The 22705-nt window shown below is 41.6% G+C and overlaps 1 protein-coding gene across 1 annotated transcript in view; it reads right to left on the bottom strand.

Moving 5' to 3' along the window:
- Window positions 1-22310, bottom strand: part of clmpb (CXADR like membrane protein b) — an 82694-nt gene extending 60384 nt beyond the window's left edge. Inside the window, exon 1 of the mRNA XM_085184342.1 lies at window positions 21753-22310. Coding sequence (XP_085040468.1) covers window positions 21753-21801 — 49 coding nt within the window. The 5' untranslated portion in view covers window positions 21802-22310. The remainder of the gene's footprint in view (window positions 1-21752) is intronic.
- Window positions 22311-22705: the final 395 nt, after the last annotated feature.

The following is a 22705-nucleotide window of genomic DNA, read 5'->3' as shown; positions in this document are numbered from 1 at the left end:
TTTACAGATTTCACTCTGAGCTTCTGGCCTTCCCCCACAATGAGTCCAAGTTAAACACACCTCATGCATCCTGCTGCTCACACTCACAGTCTGACGCCAAAGGAAAGAAATTTAAATACATGGGAACAACTACAGTATCTGCTTGTTCCACCAAAGTCCTTCTATTAAAAGCTAGTTTTTTTTTTCATTGTTTTATGAATTTAAAAGAGAGTAACACTATTTGTGCGATCAAATCAACAATCAAAGCAGCAAAAAGACTACTACTACTTGGGTGACCCTGATATGCACCAATTTATCCTCAAGGAAATCTGTCTTACTCAGTTCTTCACGTAAAAGCAATAAAGCGTTTTTGTTATGTAAACATAATTGTTCAGTGTAGAAGTGAGACATTTATGTGAAAGGACTAGGACGTTGTGATTCAGATCTTTGGAGGGGGAAATGTGGGTGTTTTTGAATGGAAGGTTCTTAGGATCCACAGCCTATCAAAGCACCAGTGTTACTTCAAATGCAGCACACCCGTCACACAAAAATAATAGGGTCTGTGTTTGAAATGTCTATTATGGTGTTTGTTCTGGCTACGGAGAGATCTCATTTTGGCTCGGTCACACCTTAATTTGCAAAGCTGTGGGGGTGATAGACTGAAGGGTTGACGAAGAACACACGCACACAAAGGAATGATTGTAAGGTTGACTCTGGAAGTGACGGGCGGGCTCCAGGTGGTTTTAATTGTGCATTAGGTCTGCTTATTAGGACTGACTGAGAGCTTCACAATAGGATGAGCTAAATACTCTTAAACACCTTGTTTTTTTAACTTGCTGTCTATTGTTCTTCTTCACATTCAGTCTCTTTTTTTTCCTTTCATTCTTCCTTTCCGTCTGTTTTTCTTTCTCCTTTCTTTGTCTTTTTCTCGCCCCTCATGCTTGTGCAGACTGTGCAACAGAAATCTGAAACCCATCTCAAACTCCCAGCAGGCTTAACAGTCAGACTTTTAGCTTATTTTACTGTGAATACTGCAGTTCAGGTTGGGTTTGGACATTAAATGTTAGAGTCACTGTTAGCAATGCGTCTTTAAAACGGCGTCATTCAACTCATCACACACAAGTTACCCATTTTATTGCAGAAGGAATCAGATTTACTGCAAGTTTGTTTGATGTTTTTTTGCACACAGAACTGTGCAAAATGCTTGATCCCTCAAATCTACATTTGCCTTCCATGGAACCAAATGTGTATTTCTTTTTAAAGCGGTCTTGAACAAGAGTTATTCAAGCTTTTGCTTTGGATACTGGATGCTTTTTCACTCATTTTCATTCCAGTCTTTGCACCAGTTTCATAATTATATTAACCCTAGAATCGCTGAGTGATTTTCACCCAAGCCAATACATTTACATGATTTCTCTCTGCTGCAGCTGTTAGCATGTTGAGGAGACTGTGCCTTCACCAGGGAAGTCTCAAATGTCCCAGGAATGGGTGGATCAAAGACCAGCTTTCCAGTGTCATTATTATTTTATTATTTTAGGAATTTTTTTGTTCTTGAATTCCAGATTTTTCTGTAATTTTGGAGCATTATTTTAGGGTCCCCGCATGACACTTTTTTCATTTTGTTAGATGTGGCACAGTTGAAAGTAAAAGCAGACCACTCTGATTTGTCATGTGTTGTCATATTTTGATATATTTTGATGACAAGTACTTTTTGTTGATCATATTATATCGGGTAAAAATCACCCGGCATTAGTGATTGTGCTACTATTTATAGCGATAGTGTTCTAGGGTTAAGTATGAATATATAATTATCTTTGGTTCAAATCATGGCCAGGATGTACCGAGGGAGAGATAAAAGCGAGTATCTACAGCCTCGTGTAAAAGTCGATGGAGACTATGTCATGGTTTGAGGTATTTTAGCCAGTGGTGTGGAAGAAAATTATGAATCCAGAAAGTGCCATCAGATTTTAAACCACAATGCAATACCATCTAGAACAATATTGTGCAGAAAAGGGTTTGTGTGTGTGTGTGTGTTCTAAAGAAGAGTTTCAAGAAGACTGGAGAACTATTCCTGAAAACTACAATAAATATAAAGAAAGCTCGCCCAAGAGATTTCAGGCTGTGTTGTTAGTTATACCTAATACTGACTTTCAAGCTCATTACACTTCTAGAAACTATACATTTGCCTTATTTACTATATTTTATATACTATTTCCACATTAAAAAAAAATACACCTAGCAAAATATAAAGAAATGCCTGACTTTTACACAGTATTGTAAATTGGCCAGTATCTCATTTAATGTCATCTCCTGGGGGGCCAGACACTGCTCTCTTCATGTTCTGGTTTCTGTGTCAAACTGACCCAACCTCTATGCCAAAGCCATTACTGGTGACTAGGACTGATCTCCAGAGGCCAGACAATGTTCAGTAGAAAAACCCATGATGTCAAAGCCTGAAGAAGCAAAAGGCAGGAGTCTCCCCCCCCCCCCCCCCCCCCCCCCCCCAGTTCACTATATTTACACCCTTAAATTTCATCCTCTTCTCCAAAATGATGGGCTGGTGTTTTGACATATTGGCACAATTGCAATTATATTTCTAGGAATGGTAAAAGTGGTGCTTTACTACACAAGCAGATGACCTTGAAGGTCAAGCACTTGACTATTATGGTATTTTCTCTGATACAGTATGGTCTTTACAAAATAAAGAGAAGTGACATTGATAAAACTGGATAGGAAGAAACTAATGGTGATATTAACGTACTAAAAGCCACACACACTAGTAAGCAATCTGCCCTCCCCTCCAACTGGTCACACCAGATGGCTTTCCCTCCCTAAGCCCAGTTCTGTTTGAGTTTTCTTCCTGTTAAACGGGTGTTTTTCCTTCCCACTGTCTCAGGGAGTCGTATGTTTTCTCTGTATTATCATAGTGTCAAAGTTCTCTGAGGTGGTTATTGTTGTGATTTGGCATAACAATAATATAGATAAAATTGAATTGAACTGAATCTATATTAAATATTCATAGATGCAGACTTGCATGATATACAGAGAAAAGCACATAATACATAACACGTTCACAGTGAGGTGCAGATGCTAAAATCAGGGACGTTTGCTGGTCTGTACTGTATGTGAGCTCATAGGCAGAGTTGCCGTTTAAAACAATAATCCACACGTATTCCCTCACTGACACGGGGATGCATTTTAATCACCTTATTTGCATTCTCTGAAGTCAAATATACTTTTGCTGAGGATTTATTACAGGTTCACTGCTGACTGCAAGGGATACAAAGAGCTTTGGCCCTAAAACACACACACTTTTACTCAATAATGCAAACCTATTTGTTCTTGCGCAAATCTCTATAGTATAATATCTGTGGAGCATCTGGCCCTGCACGGTGCAGTAGTAAATAACCCATCCCCTTGAAGGGAGGGACCTGCTAATGAAGTCAACTGTATGCCACTGCACTGCGTAACTCAGAGGCTTGCTGGCTGCATGGCGGGACTCCCACACACCAGGGCACTGTGCTTTGCTTCACTAGTGTCTCATACCGCAGCGACATAGATTGATTCAGGAATATGAGCGATCATGCTGCTTTTAACTTGTCTGCTCTCCTCTCGCTTTTGCTCTGGCTCTCCATATGGCAGAAATAGCTTTGAATGCTGTGATTAGAAATCAGCTGATAGAACTGGGAATCAGAATGGGATGCAGATGATGAAGACAGATAAAAGAATTCTCTCCAGTGTAGGGGCCCTCCTCCTTAATGCGTGCCACACTATCATCTTGATGTCTTTGTGCGGGAACATTGTTCCCTAGTTTGGAAAATGAGGTAAATCGGATTCAGAAAACAAGTGGATTAACTTAATCACCCCTCGGCTTTGACAATGACCTTCGCTTCTCTGGCATAATAAGGATTAGTTAGAAGTGGAAGGACATATGCCATGCAAAAGAAAAAGATTATAGTTCTCCCATGACAGGATGATTGAAACGTGCTATTCCTTCATGGTGAGAGACCGTGATAAGAGGCCATGGAGCCGTGCATCATAAGACTGGGATATGTGATATTCAAAAGAAAACTGCGAGTGATATTTGCAACCCAGCACTGTGAAATGCGTTCAGTGTGGCTTTCTCAGACAGAAATCAGCTTTTAGTGTATTGAAATGTACATAAACACATTGAAGCAAGACAATAGAAAGGTTTACGTTTATATTTAGGCTATTGATTTCATGCAGGCTAGCATACATTCTCCATGACTCCGGACATTATTGGGCGGGAAATGGCATAATATTTCTCATAAACCAAGCTACATTATTGATTCCCGCCCAGGAAGGAAGTTATTCTCAGGACTGTATGAAAGACAATACAGGCACAGGGCATTATAGTCGACGAGGTCATACAACTTCATAATAGGTGTTGACCTGTGGCCTGACTTTTAGGAAAGGTGGGGTCATTCGGGAATAAAAAGTCCCCAGGAAAGCTGCTACAGGCAACTAGAGGAAACAAGATCTTCAGTGGAGGAGGACGGATGGCAATTGATCTCCAGCAACAGAACAGGGTGATCAATCATCACCATCACAGCATGTCCTACCAGAATACTTCAGCTCTGGAAACTGATCCTTTTAAAAGTTACAAAAAAAAAAAAAAAACAGGTTTGGAGGACAGACAGAGAGGGGACAATGTGCTGACGTGAGTTCAGTGAAGGACGAGGCTGTCCTCCGCTGCTGTTGTTGTTGTTGGGATCAGGATTTATGCTATTGTTGCTATTGTCAGCCGGAGAGGGGTTATCTATGAAAGGAGGCTTATTGAGGAAAAGCTGCGTGTGTGTGAGTGTTTGTGTGCATCTCTTTTGATGTATCAGTAAATCTGCGAAACTACGGTGAATGCGCTTGTGCGTGTGAAGTGTCAGGACGAAGGAGGATGGCGGGGGAGGTGGGGCGCAAACATTTTTTTTCCTCTCTTCTTCCAGTCTTCCTCTGTTCTTTCCCTTCTTGCCTCTCTCGCTTTATTTATTTATTTTATCTCTGTGTGTCTCACATCCCCCTCCTCCTCCAGCAACAAGGAATGACATTAAAATGTGGCGAACACGGTTACATAATGGGAGCTGGTAGGTGAGCTACGTCTGCATGCATTTATCTGCTTATCACTGTCTGCGCTAACAGTCTGTGCTATTTGTCGAGTAGTGACATCTCTCTGTGTGTGAGTGTGTGTCTAAGTGGGAATTGTTGCTATTTGTTTTTATCACCCGTGTGCAATTTGTTCACAGGTTATCCTAATGCCCTTGGAAAGACTCTATCCTGAAATAGAAAGCATGCACTGTAAACCGAAGACATAAACACACACTCTGCCTTCCTAAATCTAGATGAAAAAGCAGGACTCCATCGCCCATCTATTGCAGCAACATGCACCAATTTAGGGCTGAGAAAGATTGCCAGCACATAATTTTATCTTTTTCTACCATGCTTTCTTTCTGTTCCCCATTTTCCAACCTCTTGCTTGACTGTGCGTTTATTTCCCAGCATTGCTCAGAGTGGCAGGTGTCACTCTGAGCAATGCCAGAAAGTTTGGCTAGTGTGTGCTACTGCTGTCCGACATGAGGAAATCTGTGAAGTGAAGTGGTGAGACCACTTGCACACAGCAGCACTGGCAATGGCATTGTCTCTTTAGAGGCAAGCGTAAACAAATTGATTGGGCCGCTATACTGCAGTTGCTCATGCTGACTCACCCTGTCCATTACCAGCAAGAGAGAAACGCTGGGCACAGGGAACCCAGGACACTCATAAAGTGGTCTCATCTTTCCCTTTCTCTACCCCATTTGCTACCCCTCCTCCACCCTTGCCAAGGTTATCCAGCGGGAGGTGAGAGTGGAAAAGGTAGCAGTGGTCGGGGTAGGGAGAGGAAGAAAAGATGACAGGCCACCTAAAGCAGCTTCACCAAGCAGCCGTGGACATCGCAAGGCCCTTCAACAGAGCACTTCCTCTGATTAGTAATCTGTCCCTGTGGATATGGCGTGTAAACCTGACAGCGAGGGAGCGTGTCTGAGACCGTTAGAGGGATTGTTACTGCACCATCTTAAGCTGGCTGTTTGGCTGGAGGGGGGTAACGACATGCGGCAATGACGCTGGGGGCGGATGCACCATTTTTCTATTCCAAAATGAGCCCAATGTCACCGTAACAGTGCAGCGCTCCTCCGAGGGCATCGCAGGCCAGGGGGGAAAATGATGGATGAGTCGCCAAGCAGCCTCTCCTGCCTCACCACTGTGTACACACACACACACACACACACACCCTCGCACATAAACTCAAACATGCATTCAAAGTCAGGGAAATGCACTGACAGTATACTCACACGAAGACAATGCGTACCGTGCAAGATGTTCACAAAAAGGCTTCTGCAGATATACACGGTTTCATGCACACCTGCACAGGTACAATACACACACACACACAAACACACACACACCAATATGCTCACGCCAGGCCATCTGGTGATACACACACTCACACACACATACTGACACACACACAAGCACACACTCTGAGTGATTTATTTGTGTCCACATGACTAATAATTAATCACCAGGATGTAAACACTCCAGATGTGGATATTTACAGGAGTTATCAGTAACACAAACACACACATGCTTTCCTAGAGCCCACAGCACTAGCTTCATTAGGACTGCAGCCTCGGCTAATACCATAGGATCATTGATAGATGTTCTCTCTCCCTTTCTTCTCTTTCCTCCCACCTCTTTTATGTCTCTGACCCAAAAGCAGCAGTGCGCTGCCATGCAGAGAATCCTGCAGCATGTGTTCCTTCTGTGACCGAGCAGTGGCCTCCAATAAGGCCCTCAGGTCATCCCATAGCTATTACCTCTCCGACACATCGCACCAAACACACACAGCCCACTATTCAATGGATTACCACTTATGAGGGCTAGGAGTATTACATTTAAAGGCAATTACCAAAAGAGCTGATTACCTGCAGAAAATTGTAGCCGCTAATATGGCAAGGGTAGTTAATTTATGTCAGACTCCTGAGTTTAAAGTTAAATAAGGATGATTTAAATCTACTATTTCACAATACACAAGGAAATACAACAATTTAGATGCCACAGTTGTACTGAGCAATGTAATAACTCTGTGATCTTATTACTGCATATTTACAGTAACTGCAACAGATTACAGATGTCATCTTTTTGGAATCAGATTACTTTAATTCCATTACATCTAATCAAATACTCTGCCTCAGCCCTGCTGAGCTCACAGAAAACAGCATCTTTGACAGTCTTCATGCAGATGCAGGCCTACGCGGGCAGTGAAGGAGAAATATGGTCGGCCTCTGGTGAGTAAGGCACGTATAGCTGAGTGGCCATCCATCACGGCCCTGCAGCGGGGAGCTATGCAGGCGCTGTCTGCTCAGACCCCCTCGTCTCATAAGAGGAAGTGGGGACTAGGAAGAGACAGGACAGTAAGAGAAAGGGCTCATAAACATATTCCGCCTGGAAGGGGGAGGGTGCCATGTGAAATCCTCTGACATCGGGGTTGGAGGAAAAATGTCTGGCCTCTTAGATTGATGGACTAAGCTTCTGAGCGTGTAGTATTTTTCCTGCAGCCCAATACACAAGGGTGTACGCCTATGATTACACGTAGTCAAGCCACGGCTGGGAGTGGATGGTGGCTACAGTCCAAATATTAGGATTAATGACCATGCTGGTAAGTCTAGTGAAATATCAGTCATGCTTCTATTGCGTTCCAGTGCCATGCAGGCAAACACTGGCAATGTAGGAGAACATTTGGAGTCTACCAAAAACAGAAAGAAAGAAAGGCATCTATTTGTTTTTCTGCTCTTCACTCAAATATGCTTTAGCTGTAGCAGGAGTGATAAATAAACAATAAGTAGGATTACTTGAGCTCAACTACAGGTATGTTGAACAAAAATCAATACATAAAATAATGAAGGCTTTCAAAACCTACATTCTGCTGCTCATGCTAATTAATTCAGATAATAACATGTGCAGTAATACATCGAAATGTCCACCCACAAGACAGGGCGGATTAAATACCCTTCTCTAACCCCTACAGCATAACCTCTATTCTCCCTTCCACTGAATCTGAATTTCGATTATATGTGCTGAAACAGGAGTGGAATATGGAAATGAAGGCGATGCTAGAGTGGGTGGTGCTCTAACCATGTCGCGAGGAATGTTCAATGCAATAACTTTTGGTAATAATCAAAAATAAGCCGATGCAGTTGCATTGTGATTTCCCCAAAGACATCTGGTAACTGTAGTACAGTTACCAGATGACAATCAAGCGCTAACTTGCATGTCAATGGAAAAGGTCTCCCGATCGGGCGCCACAGGGGCGAGTGACAGAGCTATTGATGTTACCTCAGAAAAACTGTGCCCTGGTCTATCTATCTTAGCACAGGACCGCCCGCTTTAGATAAATGACAGCGCAGGTATATGCATGGAGCCAAAGGTTAGTCGTATCATTTGCCTCAATCTTGTTGTAACAAGACTGCTTTAAATTGTCCCTCTAACCCGTTGCTCTACATACTAAATACCACCAAAGCATAAAGTAAACTTTCAATGGCTTGTGCTGCAAGCATGTATTTCTCCAGCGAGACAAAAAAGAAAGCTTCATGTGCTTTCGGGGTAAATTAGTATATTTTGCTGAAAAGGCATGTAACCTGTCATGCTTGGTGCTTTCAGCATGCAGCGAACACATGTGGCCAGCTGCCAATGCAGATTGTTGCTTACTGTGCTCTTTTTGTGGTGCCCTTGCCACTATGCATCTTTAGTGTCCTGTAATTGAAAACAGTCACCTCTGTGACGGTCCTGCAACTTCGGGGGCACCCGTGTCTCACGCCATGCATGGCTAATCTCTCCGTATTGATCAGGTCACGTGATGACAGGCAGTATGTTATAGCCAACAGCAAAACCTGCACAAGAAGGCTGAAATCTGATGCTAAAAGGAGCCTTAGTGGTCCTTCTGCTGTAACATGGAAAAATGTACAAATGCCTGTGTGGCTTATGCACACACTTTTGCATGCCGACATAAGTTCTTTGGAAATCTTGCCTGATATCTTGTGGCAGCCCCATACTGTAGATGAAGCTTCAGAAGACAAGCATTGATTTCAAACAAATCTACTCAGACATCTCCTCTTTCTGGTTCGGTACACCTTTCCGCTGCTAATGAGCAGCCATCTTTATTCCCTACCGAGTAAGATGTTCTTTTTTTCATGCCTTGTGTCAGGGAATACTGGCGATTCATTACCAGGGAGGAGAGATGGAGGAGGGAAAAAAAGGAATATGATGGTTAAGCCTGAGCTTTAAGACAGACAACGACGTCCCTTAATCCCCTCTGAGCAGCCGTAAGCCTTCGGTTATCGCTCGTTAGAATTGTGCATCCCTTAAACACATTAACTTAGGCCCTAACGCTGGCCCCTTTTGTATGACACAGCAGTTGCTCATAGCAGACAGTCAGTAGGCTAAGAGGGCGGAAACATGCTAATTGCTGTCAAACACATTTAAATGGGTAGCAAGGATGTTTTTAATGCATGCAGCACATTTCACAGCAATCAACATTATCCTAGACAGTGCTCAAGGAAGCCACAATTCCACACTGCCACTCAGATGTGTCAAGAACGGGAATCAGGTATGAGCCTCACACACTGACAGCTTCTCTATCAATGATGTATGCACGTGGTTGTATAATATGTCTTTGTGTCATACATGCATCTGGATTGCTCTGATTATCAGCATACAGGTTCAAAGGACAGATAGAACCTTTGAGTCTATGATCAGTTCCTCACTCTACTCCATTATGTACTAAAATTAAACTCAACGACATACACCACCCCTGACAACAGGATGCAGTCTATTAGAGGTGTTAGAGTCATTCAGTCTTTCTTTTTTCTCCACAAATAAGCCATACTATAAAAGAAACATGGCAAATAGAGTTAGGTATTTGAACAAATATACCAACTACATATCATTTGTTGAGTCATTGCATTTTTACCGGTCTTTTCCTAGGCGAGTAAGTTGTACGTTAGCTTAGTTTTGCTAATGTAGTAGCATACCAACTACAAGGTAGTCCTTCCATTTCTCTTTGATCGCTTAGGTTTGAGAGTAGTGCAAAGGCGCCTACGGAGAGTCTTATTAGAATAATTGTATAGATATGTAAATTCTTTTATTAATTTGGCAGGTTAGAACATTTTAATATGTTGACCAACCTTGTATCAAGGTTTGATCACTGTGTTTCCAAAACAGGCAACTTGCCCCACAGCAAGAGGGTCCTGAGTTCAATTCCACCATTAGGTTAGGGTCTTTCTATTCACTCTATATGTTTGCATGAGTTCTCTCCAGGTACTCTGGTTTCCTCCCACAGTCCAAAGATTAGCAGTTAGTGCGGTTAGGTTAACTGGAAACTCTAAATTGCCCATAGGTGTAAATGTGAGTGCGAATGTTTGTGTCTCTCTATATGTTAGCCCTGAGACAGACCAGCAACCTGTCCAGGGTGTACCCTACCTCTCGCTCTATGATAGCTGGGATAGGCTCCAGCCCCCCCCCCCCCCCCCCCCCCCGATTCCTAAATAGTGCCCACTGTGTTTTCTACATTATTTTAACAAATGACCAAATTTATCCTACCCAATTTCCACCACAGCTTCACAACAGCTTCCGAGTATAGCTCAAACATTATTTTAACCTAGTGTTTTTCTTCAATTTCCATTTGCCACCATTCAGTGCACTTAGATAAACAGAGCCTGATGGTGCTTGTGATCTCCAGCTGTGCTGTGGGTCACACTGACAAGGGAGAACCACAAGGAATGGAAGACCATTACAACAAAGGAGAGCTTGTTATATATTCTGACTGCGGCATGGCTAAGATGCTTGTTGTTTGCTGAGACAGCAGATGACTTGGCTTGCTCTCTCGGCCCCTTGCTCAACCAACACAGGATAGACTTAATTGCCTCATTAGCAAAAGGGCCAGCGACGAGTCGGCCGCTTCCACATTGTTCAATGTCAAGAGTGCAACCGAGAGGAAAGGTTAATAGAGTAAACAACATCTCCCTCTTCTAAATAGAAAAAAAATGTTTATTTTTCTACTATGATGGGTCAGTGGCCAAAAGCTTTATTTCATTCCACACTGACAGATTTTTAATGTAATCTTATCTGCATATTGCATATAGCATCCTTCATTATTCCTAATTTCTGAGTACAACACAGCTCGCTGTAGCTGTGTGGTAACTCCCAGTGCTGCCTTTTTTTAAAGCTTGGTCCCGTCTAGAAAGCAGAGTCATCACGCCAACTTTAATTATTTTAAGAGCTTGAATTTGCAAACTCTGCTATTTCCTCCTCCTCAGCTTCTTTGGATCCCAGACAGCAAATCAAGCCAAATGCTATAGCACTCTTGATTTCCCTATTGAAGAAAGACATAGCATTAAAAAAAAATAGGGTTGATGCTGGGAGAAAAACGGAAAGTCCAAAATAGAAAAAAGCTACATGCTTAAGAATTTTAAGAGAGACATCAAACTCGAAGTAAAGTGCAGTTTTCGCTTGCTACTACAACAGTTTTAGACACTTAAACACTTCCTCTTACTCATCCAGCAACTACAATAAGACAAGTTTCATACAAAATGTGACAGTTTGGACAACATTGCCAAACCATAACAGGCATCTTGAATGCAGTCCTAAGCCCCTGTCTGTTTCTTAGCAAGAGATGTGGTACTCTGTAAGTTGAGCCTGACAAACTCCATGACAGACCAGGCTAAAGAGGGCCGCACTCGGGGAAACTGTAGAAAATGTCACAAACAGAATGGCAAAAACGTAATTTTTGTTGAATGAGCTCTGCATTGGCTAATTGGAGGATTGTTGTGCTGCAGAGCACTCGGGTATATATGTGGCTATGCAGCAGTAGCAAACATAAAAACCTTCCACACTGTTCTCTTTATATCTATACAAAGCCATATAGTTGCTTTCCTGGTCCTGGAAAAAATATAGAGGCTGTTAAGATGTAAATGTAACATTTATACTTTAGATACCTTTAGGCTGTGGACTCTCCCTCCTTTGCTGCAGGGCAGTTTATAGGAGAGTGTACACACACACACACATACATGCACACACAGAAATATGTACAGCTAAACATCTGCATGGGCAGTATAGCGTAAAGGCTCCATTTCATCAACAAGTCAAGTCTAACGAGTTGGAAAAAAAGGTGGTGGTGCCATCTGTTCTGAACCACTTTGCCGGGAAGGGGGGAAAAGAGACGGGAGGGCAAGAGGGGAAAAAAGCTTTTTCAGCACTGACATCATGCTGTACCCTGACCACAGCCTGAGTGCCTGCATAAGTTACTTTATCAAAAGTGAAAACAACAAAACTTCTCAACCTTTTCACCCGGTAAAAGGCTCTGGGTGCTTATACCTGAAAATACTGACTGCAATGCAATCGGTGGTATTATATACTTAATTTGTGGACAATGGAGCAACTGATCAATGATATTCGGTTTACAATGTTTTTGCTGTGGTATGAAAGACCAAGTGGCCGGCATTGTGGTTGGATAATGAAATCATCCATCACGCAACATCCACTGCAGAAGAACAGGACTGCCAACCCACGCCTGGACCTAAATTATGGAATTTTACAGTTTCTACTAAAGCGCATTTACACAAGTTGAGGTTCTGATGACAAGGGATTTTATTCCTATGAAGAATTAATCAGCAGAATTGCATATTATAAAGAGCTTTAAAAGGTCATTTCCAAACTTTTGTTACAGTCCATAAAGAGATTAAGGCCACTGTTTAAACTTACTAAAGTTACAACTTTCTTGCCTCCCTGCTGATATAAAACTGTCCTAGATCTCAGCTGGACAGTGGGCAGAGATCTGACTTCATGCTATCATCCACTAAGGGAGGAAGGGATCCTCCAGATGCTGCTCAGGTCTCGTGCAGGTAACCACTTTTTTCTTATGCCTCTCTAATCAATGACCATCGAATTCTCGCTGTCTCCAACAGCATCCATCTTTGGGTCTTTCCTGGTTGTGCTGTGACGACCAAGCGCAGGTGAAGATAAATGTCTGAAGGGCAGAAGGGCCTCTGCTGATTAAAGCAACGAAGGCTTTAGGGAAGACTGGCAGGCAAAAGAGGAAATGGAGTGAGACAAAGGAGCGTGCGCATTCAAAACACCTAATGGAGTGTCCTGCTTGCTGGGCTACTCGACTGCTTCAAATTTAAAGGAACGGCAGGCGTCTAACTAGAGCGACGTGGAACATTTCCTCCTGTTCAGTCAGTCAGAAAAGTGTGAGAAGAGGGTGGAAAGAAAAACTCACTTAGGATCTCATTGTTTGGCTTAGTGCAAGTTGCTTTCATTCATTTGCAGTCAATTTGTGGAATTGAATTACAGCCGAACTCCACGCAGACAGAAAGGCAAATCAATATTTTGTGCATTGGTGACACGCTGGAATTAATTCATATACATTTCAGAATTGAAAAAACAAACCTCTCTGATTTATGGAGATGATTCCCTGTGGTCATAGTCCGGCTGTGCTTTCTTGCTGATTCCCATCTAAGCAGCATGATGCCATTTAAACTTACAAGTTGGAATCTGGACATAATAATCAATAATCACAGTGTGACATGAGGCACCACACACACTGGGTTCTGACAGGTGCACCCCATGACCAATTAAAGTACGACTGGTAGGAAATGATCAATTATTGGCAGACAGTACACTGGAAATGGAACCATGCGAGAGACTTGTCCAAAAATGAAAACTTCGGAGCGTTTGGTCGAGGTCCAGTCTTTTGAGTAAACAATTTATATGAAACCAGTAAATTCACATGTTGTTATTTTCAATCATCCTAACAAGCTTCCAGGTGACTTTGGTGAGGCATGGATGCTTGACTGTGTGCTAATAATTGCTTATAAATGTTTCATCAGTAGTGTAACTTTATTTTCTTTGAGTAATGGGTGTAAGCCCTGTCCCAACCTGCTTGAAAATGAAAGACAGCTGAGCAATAGGCTTTTTTAGCAGTTTATTTTTCTGCACAGTTGGATTGCACAGCTGCATAGAAAACAAGAGATATACCTGGTTTCAGAGATGGAGAACATAGATCAAAAGCATGTTCTGCTTAGAGAAGACAAGTATGCCAGCTTTATTCCGCGCTGCCAGTTTTCACTAAGGCAGAAAGCACTTGAAAGCACCACAACAGTGCTGGGAGCTCAGAGATGATAGCATCTCAACCCCCACCACTGATAAACAAATCATTTTAAATGGTGTTTTTGCAAGGTGTGTGGATTTTGATTGCAGCTGAAGAACGCTTGATTGGCGATAGGCCGCATCCCGCTTCTAGTACTGTCAATAGCCGCAAAGAAATTAATATCAAGACAGACCTTCAGTGTGGTGAATCAATGGGAGACACTTCTTTGCTCCACCTCACCAATCGCATCAGTGTTTATCTCAGCTTTGTTCACTCTTTGATCTGCCCGCTGCTTACATAACACAATCATAGACCTTGATTAAAACATTTATGCTCACAAGAAGCAAATCACTTCAGATTTTCCAAGAAATTATAAAGCTAGTAACCGAGTTAGCTTCATTTACTTTCACAGTGTATCACTTCTGAAAATGAGGCAAGAATCCTCCCTTTGGAGCAAATGGCCACGGTAGAATAGATCACAGATTGCTGAGAACAACACAATGTTTCCAACCACTCATTCACTTTCCTACACATTTTCTCCCTATCAGAATTATAGTTTATTCAAATTTTAAACAGCTTGCTTTATTTTTGTACAATCTGATCCTAATGTGGCAAATCTGCAACCCGTTTTTACAACCTGTTCTCACTTTAAAGACATTTCATACTGACACTTGGTCAGAACCTGTAATGCTTTTGATAAATCTTCACCATAATTTTCTACAAGTTAGTCCGACAGAAATGGTCACTGTCTTTGGATGTGTAACTTTGGTAACCAAGGATGTGCTCGAGATCATGGATGGAGGCCATCCATCACTATTGCTTGTTAAGCAGATTAAAAGGATGAGAACAACGTTTTCTAACAAAGTGGCAGTATTTACTAAAAGTGCTGTACTCTCATTTCTTTATTTTTTGGTAAATAATTGGGAAGTAGGTGTAATAATTTACTGAGACATGTGCAAACATAAATGCAAATACAGTATATGAGGCAAAACAATATATTTAGAATTCTAAGGAGCCTTTGGTATGAACACCTTTAAGCAGGAATAGCTCTCCAGGCTTCTTGAAGGACATTCAAAGCTTTCCTTTGGATGTTGGCTGCCTTTCTGTTCTCTGTCAAGATGATCCCACACTGCTTCGGTGATATTGAGGTCTGGGCTCTGTGGAAGCAAATCCATGACTGATAGTGATCCAATGTGTGTTTTTCTGTCCAGGTATGCATTTACTGCACTGGCAGAGTGTTTGGGATCACTGTCGTGCTGAAAAATGAAGCCTTTGCCAATCAGATGCTTTCCAGATAGAATTGCATGGTGAATTAAAAGCGGACTGTATTTTTCTGTGGTCATAATTCCATGGATTTTAACAAAGATCTATAATATCATGCAGTTCCAGACGATGAAAGAGCCTCCACTGTGTTTTACAGATGGCTGTAGCTACTCTCTCCTGACTACCTTTGTACTGATGACAGTTTGAACCAGAAATTTTAAATTGTGATTCAGAACTGTTGCAGCTGATTAGCAGTCCAGTTCTTGTATCATTTGACATACCTCAACAAACCTCGACACACTGTGACAAGCATTATTTTTGCTATGTTTTCATAGATTCAGCCAATTCGGCTAATGTTTTTGCACAAGTCTGCTTGTAACCATACACCTACAGAAACAATTCATTATTTGAAATGTTTTTGCTCTAACTTGTCTGTTATGCGAGGACACAGTATTTACTGTATGCTGATTCATGAGTCAGTGTTAAGCAGTTTAACAAGCAAACAGACAAATAAAAACTGAGTCTAAAAATGGTCAAGAACAAGGAATGGAGTGAAAAAGCAAACCTTTAGAAAGCCTGGAGAAACATCTGGCTCCTTGGAAGCCAAATATAAAGAAATGAGGGGTGGCTCAAGACTTTTGCACAGTATTCTAAAAGGATGTTCAAAAGTGCAAATCAGTTTATCAGCAGATAAGTCAGCAGAATATGGTGTGGTGCAGAGGAAACAAAAAAGGGTCATGCTAATTGGTTGTGGGAGCAAGCTAGGCTGTAGCTACTTTAATTCACTGCTAACATGATCATATGAAATATGCATGCTTAGCACTGAAATATTGTATTGTTCACGATGGCTGCAGGTTAAGTAAAAAGCATGGTTAACTAAATCTATATACTTAGGTCAGCTGGTGAGAGAGCTATGTGAAGTGGGGTCAAGTGATGAGGTGAAGGGTTATTTTGTAAGGTGAACGCTGCCTTGAGCTCATCTAATAAGACACTTGATCAAAATGATAAAATGAGCTATTGATTTTTTGATTTATCAATTCAGATGCACCCCTTCCCCAAGGTGACATCTGGTCCAGCCTGTTGTGAAACAGCCAAAACAAAAAATCAGTGGAGGTGTTCCTGGTTTCAGTACTGCTTTCAACAAATGATGAGTATACAGAACTAATCTGGATTGCACAACACACTTTAGGCAAACATATTCTTGCTGCGTGCTTGATTCCAACATGTTCTTGAGATTTGTTTGCCTCATGGAGTTCACTGGTAAATGGTCGGGGTGAATACTAGCTATTCAGAGGGCAAGTTCTGAATCCCGAAGTTTTAGTTTAAACATTAAATACTCTAAACAATGCTGTGCTAAATACTGCAATCAAGTTGTGTCTCATTCTTATAGCCACTGTTGACTTTTTCAGTAAATAACAAAGACCACAATCTTTCCCTATCCCTATGTGGTGGGAGTTCCTTTAACATAACCATAAATAAGATTTAAGCTGGTTTAATTGTCATGAATGGATATTGTAAAAGAAGATCAAATGGTTGCAGTAAACAAGTAAAGAACATGGCTAGAGCACATTTTCTTGCCAGATGCAAACGTTAAAAATAAAAGCACATGCAGGTGGAACGGTTATGTTTCCCGTAAAGTGTATGTGCTTTTGCTGTTTTATTTTACAGTTAGTCTCCTTTTTTTCCCCCCTAATTGCGATGGTTCATTTTCTTCCAATTTGTTAATCAACTGATCAAAAAAATGTTTAAGCACTAAAAGCCCATTTGCAAAATATTAGCGACTTAATAGAAGAAAATATTTCCTCCACTCAGTAACCAGATTCACTTTCCTTTAAAATGTGTCACAGCTCAATCTGATCATCCTGACTATCAGTGGAGTCTTGACGTTCATTAATACTGCTGTTCAGCCCAGCATAGACTGCACATGTGTCTCTGGTTAACGTGAACGTGAGCTTCTCCAGAACATCTGTCAAAGATTAGCAGTAAAGTGAAATAGGCAGTTCCTGTTCATACGTTCCAAAATAATCTGGGAGTAATTTTCCCAGTGACGGTTGAAAGGGGCCGGGTTTGTGTAGGTCAGAAACACTACACAAACCCCCCTCTGTCTATGCATATGTATTTCATTTCTCAGGACGCGAGCGACAAACGGCTCGTGCAGAATAACGACCGGGTGGCTCGGAAATTGCGGGTGCGGTGAAACGAAGATGAAGGAACTGCCAAACAAAGAAATATTGTGGAAAACTGCAGACGATTCCAGCGGTACGATCTTTGTATATTTTTCCTTCGGATGTCTTCGGTTTCAGTGAAAACACAAACCTGCCTCGATCCTCCAGGAATAAAAGCACTTACTGTACAAAGCAGTTAGACTTTCACCTACAAACGCTCTCATTCAAAGCGTGGCATTCGGTTTGCTGCGACAGAATAGAAAGACCTTCCAACTAAAAGCACCACAATCAATGAAACATGAAGAATCCCCCCAGGTACAAAAAGAGGATGGCTTGTTATTCAGGGAACCATGCTGTCATTTAAAGGCCATACACATCAGAAGGAAAGTGCTTGGAAGGCAAATCAGTGTTTGCTAATGATATGGTTCAATTGTTTTGAGGACAGCAGGACCTCTGCACTCATCTGTAGGCCTCTTCAGTCACCATTGTTGCAGGTTTTGTATTCCAGAGGGCTCTGCCCTTGATGAGCCAGTCAGATTCTGCATTTTTGTTTTGAGTAATACAATCCTCTCTGGATGGAAGTGTTTTTACACTTCGTTCTGCATGTAAAATAACTGACATTGTAGGTGCAAGGGAAGTCATTCAACAAAAAGCATTGGTACAAAATTTCCTTCAACAGCTGCAGCTACACTTTACTGTAAGTCCTGCATTCGCGCTAAATGATAGGGATTTTTACACACACTAGTCCCAATGTGTGAAACGACTAATAAAATTAACTGAACTTGGTAATTCAAGTAAAATTGAAAATAACTAAATGGTTTATACTTTAAAAACACAAGATTACTCTTCATGCAAGTAAGAAGTCAAACATCACACAAGTTTAAGTCCTGCAAAGCAGAGCTTCCAGAATCACCACATATTTCCCCCCCCCCAAAACAAAATACCTTCAAAGCTGAGAATATAGAACGGGGATGCCAAATGATAACACTGACGCACGACATGAGTCAAAAGAAGATCAAAACTAAGCCTTAATGTATGGTAACTAGACGTCAAATATCGGAACGTCTTTGGGTGTGCAGGAATGTCAGAAGTCTTTGGCAGGGTGTGTGTGTGTGTGTGGGAGTGTGATTCAGGCACAAACACATCAAGATGTCACTTCATAACCTCTGGCTCAGGAGGCTCCTGTCATCTTCACATTTCAGAGATCCTCTGCCTACCCCGGCAGACATGCTAAATATAGAATGGGGACAGAATTTCTGTTTGGAGCCACTGCTCTCTTTATCTACATCACACACTAGCATACTTGCATATGCACTGCCATCTTCTCAGTATTATACTGTACGAATGTATGAATGTGGACATCAGCACACATCTTAATGCTAAGATCCTGCTGTACTGCAGTGATCACGTTGCAGTTTTCTCAGACACTGAGGCCCAAAAGGCCATGCAGGAAAAAGAAAAAGAAGCAAAGGTGCTAAGGTTTGGCTCTCATATAAAAGCTAATCATACTTTTAAATTAGATTTCCGTCAAGTGACTTAGATTGTGTTATTACTTTTTGGACAGTCATTTCACTTTCAAATTCCCCCCATTCAGAATCATTTAATCCTGGCACTGGGACAGACACGCAATCAATCACTGGTCTCCATTACCTGGCCAAATTGCCACGTGCCCTGCGCTCTTACTGAGTTACTTGATTTGTTCAGTTTTGTATGACCTTGTTCTGATTCTTACTTCACATCAGCAGAGTTACCGAAGGGAGCTATTGAACTCTCTGTGGCAATTAATTGTGCTACTTATCTGTAATGTGACCAGTGGATATTACATTTCCAACAGATATTAATTTAAGGATGTCTCAGGACTTGCGAAGCCAAATCCAAATTAAAAGAAAAGGAGCCCCTATTAATGACTATTGATCCTCTTTTAGAATAAAACAGCCACCTCCTCCCTCTGCTTGGCCTTTTAGTTGATCTTGAATTAATGCAGGCTATAAATTCAGAGGAAAAAAGTCCTTCGGTATGGTACAGCCAAGCAGCCAAGCTTGAAAAGCTGCATATCCCCTCGGTTGGGGGGTGGGTGAACACTCTTTTGGATGACTGATAGATGTTTTGTTCTTGGACGAGAGACGTGTGACCCCGGTTCCAACTGTATTGAACATGCCATCCAGTCACATCGCTGCACAAACTGTTTAATATAGTTTTCTTTCCGTTGTCTTAAACATGACAAAGGAGGGAAAAAATACCTCACCATGGCAACAAGTCATTTAATACTCAAGGCGCAGTCATATGGTTATTTTAAGAAAAGCAAACAACTGCTATTATTTAGGGATAATGTGTAATGTTTTCGCCTTCTCCTGAATGAGCCCGTTGCGTTATTTAAGATCGTCATTACCGGAAAAGCACTGCTGGTGTTATGATAATCTGCATGCTTAGCTTAAAATAGCCTACATCATTGCCCAGTGTTACAGAGTGCTTTTTGACCTAAACCTAAGATTTACTTGTATGCAGTGTTCTCTGCAGAGTCAGCTCCTTTAGTTTAACAGAGGATCAGTATGCATTACAGCGTACCACACTCTTTGGACTTGCTGGTCTACCAATGTAAGCCATGAGAGCTTAGCTTATCCATACATATCTCCATCCTTCAACTATCTATTTATTTTATACCAAGTCCAGAGGGACGAGGATCTCTCCACTGAACGCATTAGGCATTGGACAGGGTATTCCACAGACATATCACCACAATATGTCAGTGACTGAATAATGGGAGACGAAGATAACAAACTCTCCAAGCATTTACAAGCCTGCAGCACAAACCACATCAAGCATAAGCAAATAACATCAGTTGTATGTCTAAACTAATGGAATAGAAAATTAAAAACAAATGCCGAGGTCTTTTGATTTGTCTCCAGACTGCAATATGCAACAAGCAGCAAACCACACAGAAACTACCAGAGCACGACCTCGGGACTCAGACCAGAGCGCACGAGCCGTGTGGATTTCTCCTCATATGGCTACATTCAACCAATCTAACTCTCAACCAGGGTGGGGGTTCAAAGTTTTTCTAGCACCCAGTCAAAGATAATTTTCAAACTTTAAAATCTTTTGTTAGTTTGTCTTTTCAAATCTGTGGCTTTCAAAACTAGTTTCCCCTCAGTTACACCACAGGTGATGAGACAGCAGTGGGGTGAATAACACCTCGTACTGGCTGTCATTTTTAACACACCGTCCCGCAGTGCTAACTGTAACTTCCAGTCAGAGAGGTCACAGTGGAATTAAACATTCCTCATTGAGCTTCGGACCTGGAAACAGTTCCAGGCCCCCCTCTACATTACAATCCCATAATATTAGTAACAGTAATAATAGAAGCAGGATTACTGTTAACACAGCAAATAGCAGTAGTGATAAAATCAAGCCTTGGAGACAAATGAAGCTTCTGTTTCTATAAAATAAAAGAGGTCCATCTATGGTTTATGATATAATAAAATAAGAGTAACAATTAAAAAAAAAGACTTTTTAGAGATCCTTTCAAAAAAACCAACCTAACAATTATCCTAACATATCTAATCACTGTCATCCAGAAGAGCTAGAATAAAGATCTTTTTCTAGCCTAGTGTTTTCTCGGTGGTTACTGAAATTAATGAATTATTTCCCTTTGTTTAAATATGACAAAGGAGGTTTTTGTGCATCTGCTGCGGGCCTGCCTTTGAAGAAAATGCCAATACAAGAACGCGCAGGGTCAATAAATCTTTAAAGCAGATATGAAGGGAGGGGTCAGGTGAACTTTTATCCCCTTCACGTTGCTTTAATTTGTCCCATTTTCGAGAGCTCCCAGCTTGAGAGAAAGCGCACGGTTGGCTACAGCGCGTTTGCGTTTTTGAAGATGAATCTAAATGTAAATGTAGTCATTTCTCACCCAAATCTTAAAGTGTCATAAGGGGGAAGAGAAAATAGACAACAGATATATTCTGACATCATTCTGAACCGAAGCTGTCAGATGTGGTGTTAACGACACGTGAAACAACGAAAGAGAATTATATTCAAATATATACGAAAAATGAACCTCGGTGTTCACATCCTCAATTTTCAGAGCAACACACCTGCGCTGCTTTTACATAAATAAATCCGGTCTTTTAAAGAAATGGAAAGTGACTTACCCAGAAACAAAGAGCGAGAGATTGCAGACATCACGGCTCGAAATCCCATATGTAACGGAGCTGGAAACAATGCGCTCAGACTGCCTTCAAATTCATTCGGCTGACCTAAGCGCAAGCACAACGAAGCGGCACCATCAGCGAATTAAGGACCGAAATCAGAGATAAATAAATCTTCATTGAGCTTATGAGTCCAACGACATCATATGTTGCACACGCCCGACATATCTAAGCCTCCCGAGAAGAAAAAGGAGAAGAGGAGGAGGAAGAAACGAGGCTCTTTCTTTTCATTGTAATTTTGATCGCAGGCTACTTGGCGTCAAATCAAAGTTCCCTGGCTGTCTGGCTCTGGCGTGGGACGTGTTGTCTCAGAGTCCCCTCTGTCTCCTCCTCAGCAGTCACTCCTCCTATCCTCCTCCGCTGCACAAAATGCCAGAGAGGAGAAGGAGGAGGAGGAGGGAGAATAGGTGGATGATGATGAGGGGATGCTGAAGGATGGAGACCTCTAGAGTCTGAAGTTCTCTTACACATGCTTGAGCATCCGGCAACACACGCTCTGCTTGTTGGGTGGCTGGGAGTCGATAGTTAGGTGCAGCAGACAGGAGTGAATCACTGAAGGAAAATCATGCAAGCTGATAAATAGCTACACACAGTCCCATTAAACAAAACTGCATGTGAAGTTGAGACATGGAATTATATTTTTGTATCTTTGATCTGTATATTAATGCAATATACAGTAAATGAACAATGCTCTTTGTAAGGCAGAATTCACCAGCTGAGAACCAGAGTTTTGATAGTTTTTCCTTCTTATTATTTTTTTTAACATAAGCCATTAACACTTAAAATTACAGCATTCTGCTCTGTACCAATAAAACACTGATTGGTTGGCGCTGGTGTTTATTCCACTGAAGACAAAAAAAGGGACCAACAGAAAAAAGGGGCGTGATTAGGGTTCA

The sequence above is a fragment of the Neolamprologus multifasciatus genome, chromosome 14 (assembly GCF_963576455.1).
Source record: "Neolamprologus multifasciatus chromosome 14, fNeoMul1.2, whole genome shotgun sequence".
In the NCBI taxonomy this organism is placed as follows: domain Eukaryota; kingdom Metazoa; phylum Chordata; class Actinopteri; order Cichliformes; family Cichlidae; genus Neolamprologus; species Neolamprologus multifasciatus.
Note: the sequence above shows the minus strand (reverse complement) of the source record. Positions and strands in the feature narration are given on the sequence as shown.